The sequence below is a fragment of the Coffea eugenioides genome, unplaced genomic scaffold (assembly GCF_003713205.1).
Source record: "Coffea eugenioides isolate CCC68of unplaced genomic scaffold, Ceug_1.0 ScVebR1_2671;HRSCAF=3744, whole genome shotgun sequence".
Classification (NCBI taxonomy): Eukaryota; Viridiplantae; Streptophyta; class Magnoliopsida; order Gentianales; family Rubiaceae; genus Coffea; species Coffea eugenioides.
In genome coordinates this window covers 1,744-7,573 of record NW_020863180.1, presented here as the reverse complement: position 1 = coordinate 7,573, position 5,830 = coordinate 1,744, and the positions used below count along the sequence as shown (strand labels likewise).

The window sequence follows — 5,830 nt, the reverse complement described above, 5'->3', positions numbered from 1 at the left end:
GCCTAGTTCCTACTGGAGCGTTCACTTTGGCCGAGGGAAAGTGAGCCATGTCTGAGGCCTTTTTCCTCACTCTCTCTTTTTTTTTTTTTTTTGGTGAATGATAATTATATGATGTGCTGTTAGTCAAAAGAGGATTGCAATTTTTAGTCGAAACTGTTGGGTTTGTGTCTAATACATTTGTATGTTGAGTACAGGTAATTAAATGCAATAAATGATGCTTGTTGTTGGCTCGTGGCTCAAAAAAATGTATTAGTAATTCATTTGAAAATGACTTTTGTATCCTTAATTTTCGGTTGTTCAATCTTGTCTTATATTTTGATGCTGTTGTTTATTGGTATTAAATGCTCCATGTTTGTTGTTATTAAAAGCCTTCAATAAATGTTTATCCTTTTCATTAAATTATCTACTATAAAAAATTGATTTCTGTTTGGGACATATTATTAATTTCTCATTTCATTCATAAAGCTTTTAATAAATATTTATGCTTCTCACTAAATTATCTTGTATTTGTGTGCTTCGTTATTATTAAAAGCAGCTAATAAATCTTTATCCTTTCATTAAATCACCTATTATAAGTAATTAATCCATGAATGGGACATGTAATTAATTTGTCCTTTTATTCATAAAGTCTTGAATAAATGTTTATGCTTGTCATTAAAGTATATTATATTATAGAAGGAATTACCCTATATGTTAAAAAAGAAGTTATCATTTATATTATTCTTATTATATTATTAAATGTCCTATGATTATTTGGATAAAATGTTTATCATTGTGATTAATTTATTTGGTATAAACAATTCTTCGTTTGTAATGTAATTTATGAATGAGATGTTATTGTTTGTATAAAATTTTTATCCGTCTGATTAAATTACTTCGTACAGAAAATCAGTTTATTTTTGGTGTAAAGAATTAATATTTTGTTTTCAAAATTAAATAATTTATGTTTTATATCATTTTCATTGAATGTTCTGTCATTTTCATTATTAATTTAGTAAATTTTTTTTTGTTTACTTTTCATTAAAATAGTATGACCGTTATTATTATGATTTTTAAATAATAATGCTTTTCCCTATTAAATTATTGAGTAAATCTTTCCTACACTGACGGTGTATACATTATCATCGTTGGATTCATGACATATGTGTAAAAGTTGAATTTCAAATTCAAATTTTGCATAGTTGTCAATTATCCAACGCTGATAGTGTATACATTGTTAGTGTAGGAAAGATTAATCCTAAATTATTTAGTATGAACAAATTATTGCTTGCTTTGAATTATCTTTTCAGCTTTTTAGGTGGAGAAAATATTAAAGAAGGGTGTCAATGTCATTTTCATTTGGTGCAAGTCTTTCTTCAGCAGAAAATTGTATCTTATTGTACCCGCTTTTTCTTTAGGAGCTACCAGTTCATACTAATTGCTTCTTAAGTACAATGGTCAACATGATTATACACGTTCCAACTCCTCTTCTTAATAAACTATAACTTTTCACATTAATTAAACACAATTCTTTTAAATATCAATGCGTTTTTCCACAATTCCTCTTTTTTCCCTTTTTTTAGTCAAAATATTTCCATCCATGCATTGTCTATCGTACGATTTCACTATTTTGATCATTCCTTACCAAATACTCTATTAGAAATCTATTCCTATGTAACTTAAATACTTGTTAATTCGAACACACCATATTAACTATATATAGCCAATATAAATTGAAATTATTTCCCCAATAAACAATCCTCTTTTTTAACATCCAAAATATTCTCTTACTATTTAATCCAGCACAAACACACACGTACACATCCAAATCCATTCTTAACATAATTATACATAATCATGGCCACTATAATATACGCAAAATTGTGTGTAGCATGGTTTTACAACCTCCTAGTATATGGAAAATTCTATACTAAACAACAATACGACTCAAGCGACAGAAATAAACTAAAAATTAACCAATCTCTTTGATTTTAGGGATTCCATATTTATGTTTATGGTTTAGAAATGTCATAATTTTAAGTCACTTTTTGTAGATAAACTCTTTGTATATTATATTTGGCAAAAATACCTTTTAATATACTTGCAAAAACACCATTTGTACAAACCAAAAGATCATGAAAAAGGAGATAATGGTAAAGAATATTGTAAATGTTTGCTTTTTGATCTAAATAATGCAGTGAAAGAAACTAGTGATCTTTTTGTTGACATAAGTAGTTGTGGGTTAATTATTTAGTTATCAGTACTAGTGTTAAGGGCACACTCAATATATGTGCAATTTGGAAATAATTCAAATGAATTAAATTTATATAAATTTTGTTTTTCACATAAATGCAGTTATTATAAATTTATTAAAGAATGCTGGTTCATAAAGTTATAGTTCTTTTGTAGTTACAATATTTAGGGTGGTTATGGATAGTTATGTTAGTAAAATGTGATTAGATAATTAGAGCAAAACTTAGTTTCTTTAAGGATAAAATTGAAAGTTCAAAGAATGATATAAAAAGTTTACACCAACTGTTACTCCTCTGAATTTATATATTGTATAGATAATAGGTAATGTATGAATAAAACTATGTTCGAGGGATTGCTAGATTTCTTTTTTGGATTAAAATAGTTCAAGGAAAGAAGAGAAAAGGTGCGAGGGCCGGAAAATTTTGTGTAAATTTCATGCTTTTATTTCTAATTATATATATACCTTCTTGTTGATGAATTTAAGTTTTTAATTGTTTTACCACTTGAGAAGTGAATAATAGAAGTTTGAAATGCGAGAATCCAAAAATTTATATAAATACTCTTCACATTTTTATGAGAAATACAAATGTGTCATGTTACTTATTTATCGATTTAATTACATGTTTAACTTCTTCTGTTGTAATTTGAGTGCTCAAGACATTTTAATTCATTGCAAGATTAGACCCTAGGGATGTAATACTAATTAGACAAGAAACTAGTGGGGTAATAGTGAAATGAGAGGAAAGTGCAAGACATAAATTTCTATTGTTGCATGTATTTGACACTTATCATTAACCATGACACTTGTCACCATTTTTCTTTAGCCATTTGTTCAAACCATAGTTATTAAAACCAATCCGGACATCTACCCGGCAAGAGGACCGGGTTGACGGGTCAGTGGTTCAACTGGTGGGTCATTGGTTGAACCGTTGGATCACAATATATAATAAAAAAATATATATAATTAACTAAACATGTAAATTATACATAGTTCATTTCACACACATAATCCATAACCATATGTGATCCACAATTCATGAATTCAAACTAAAATCAGTAAATTACACACAAATACAAGATAAATCTAAGTATCAAACCATGAAACATAAGTCATAAACGACCAATTCAATACAACCAAACGTAAAGTCATAAACATAAACAACACCACAATTATCGCTTGAATAGTTCACTCCATCTATTCATGCCCACGGTTCCCAACTTCTACCAAATTCAGTACCACCAGTTCGTTTACATCACAGCCTGCATTAAGATAATTTCTTTCAACATTCTCTTCATTATTGGTCTCATCATCATCTCCAGTGTCCAAATCATCCAAATTTAGAGTTTCATCTACATAAGTACAAAAATCAATGAATCATTCACTAAATTTAGATAATATTTAGCCAAAAACGAAAAACAAAGATTAAGCAAGCATATGGCTTAAATAGAATAACTCACCACTTTGTCGGCTGATAGCAAATGTAGCTATTTCATTCCTAAAACCTTCTTATTCAGCTGAAGTTAACTATGAAGGTTCATCATCCAAAATCCAAGTTTCATTGGCGCTGAAGTCCTCAAAATCAATAGGATCATAATTTCTACCCCTTGCATTTCTACTAATACAAAACATTACAACTAGTTAACTAACAAATGTCATGTCATCAGATTGCAAAATGTAGTTTACCTTTGTTGTAACCTTAAATTATAGTGTACATAAACCAAATCATTTAGTCATTGATGCTTCAATCTATTTCTCTTCTTTGAGTGGATATGCTCAAATAAACTCCAATTCCTTTCACAGCCAGAAGCACTGCAAATTTGGCTTAGAACACGTATGCCTAGTTTTTGCAAATTAGGTGCACTACTACCATAACATGTCCACCATTCATCTCTTGCAATAAATAAAGAAAAAAAATCAGATTATAGTATTTACAATTAAAATCAAATCATCAATAAAAAATGAAGTTAATTTTTGGGTACCTCGAAGCATGACATCACGATCTCGTATAGCAGAAACTCTACCAAAATCACTTTCAGCTTTACAAAGTAATCTCATCTCTCCGGTCAAATTACTCATCAGATCAGGATTTCCATAAGAATATTTCTCAATTACATCCAAAAGTCCTGATGTTATGTGCCTGTGCTTTTCCAAATCAAGAGAATTATATTGATAAGCAGGATTGAGCCAATAACCGGCAGCATGAAGATTTTTGTGAAGTTGACTATCCCATTTTGAATCAATTATTTTTAAGAAAGGATCAACTATTTTCTTTTTTCTTGAGAATCTTCTCAAAAGCTCTTCTCTGGCTCTATGCATGGCAGCATACAAGTATCCCATAGCAAGCCTTTCATCACTATCAACAATTCTTAGAACTCGAATAAGAGGCTCAGTTAATTGAACTATTGTAGCACATTCTTTCCAAAACATAGAATCTAGCACAAGATCCACAAATTTTTTTCCTTTACTCTCCTTAGCATATGCTGAAAGAGTCCATTCTTTTGAAGTCACCAGAGCTCTTAAAGCATCTTTTTGCACTAAAATATTTTGCAATGCAATGAAATTAGTAGCAAAACGTGTAGGAGCAGGCCGAATAATTTCTTTTCCACCAGTGTGTTTTCTCATCAAATGCAATGGATAACAATGATTATAAATGTATTTTGTTATTTTTGAAGTATGTCCAACCACTTTACTAACCTCATCTAACTTGCCCATATCATGCAGCATCAAATTTAAGCAATGAACAGCACATGGAGACCAATAAAGTGTTGAAAATTTCCTTTCTAATAATCTTCCAGCAGCAGCATAATTGGCAGCATTGTTAGTGACTAAGTGTACCATATTTTCCACCCCAACAAATAAAACCACTTCTCTAAACAGCTTATGCAACATCTCTGCAGTCTTAGAAGCATTTGAGGCATCAACTGATTTAAAAAAACAGTTCCTCTAGGGCAATAAGCTAGAAAGTTGATAAGAGTTCTCCTTTGTTGGTCAGTCCATCCATCAGCCATAATAGTACATCCAGTTTCTTTCCAAGTTGTACGAAAGCTATTAACAAAATTCTTAACTTGCTCAACATTTTTTGTCAATAAATAGCCACACAAGTCATAGAAATTAGGCACTTTGTAACCAACTCCAAAAGAACAAGCAGCATCAAACATTGTTTGATAATATGTAGAGTTTGCTGCATTGGAGGGGATGGAAGCATCAATCATCCACTTCGCAACTGCCAAGTCAACCTTCTCTTTAGCTTCTTTGCTTTGCATCACACTTTTGATGGATGGTTGACCTCCTGGAGTAGCTCTTGGCATAAAAAAAGTCCCAATTGTTTTTCCTTTTTTGTGCTGTTGAAGAATTTTTTTCCTTTTGGAACTTCAGTAGTGGGAAAGGTGGTTGAATCTCTTGAATATCTTCTGCATCTTGCATGCATACCTCCTCTTCATGTTGTCTTAGATCTTGACCATATAAATCACTTCCCCTTGAGCGTTCTTTCAAGCTTCTTTTCTTACTTTCCATAGTTTTCAAGTTTTCTAGCATTTCAAATCTAATCGGTGCATCAACCTTCGGACAAGGTGTTGTCTCCCCTTTTACGCTTGCAGG

General features: G+C 30.8%; 1 protein-coding gene across 1 annotated transcript; it reads right to left on the bottom strand.

The window, feature by feature from the left end:
- Nucleotides 1–3,427: 3,427 nt before the first annotated feature.
- LOC113757051 lies at nt 3,428–5,496 on the bottom strand. The gene is made up of 3 exons (XM_027300459.1): nt 5,250–5,496; nt 4,213–5,154; nt 3,428–3,582 (listed from the first exon to the last, which is right to left on the bottom strand). The coding sequence occupies exons 1-3, from the start codon at nt 5,494–5,496 to the stop codon at nt 3,428–3,430; spliced, it is 1,344 nt and encodes a 447-aa protein (XP_027156260.1).
- Nucleotides 5,497–5,830: the final 334 nt, after the last annotated feature.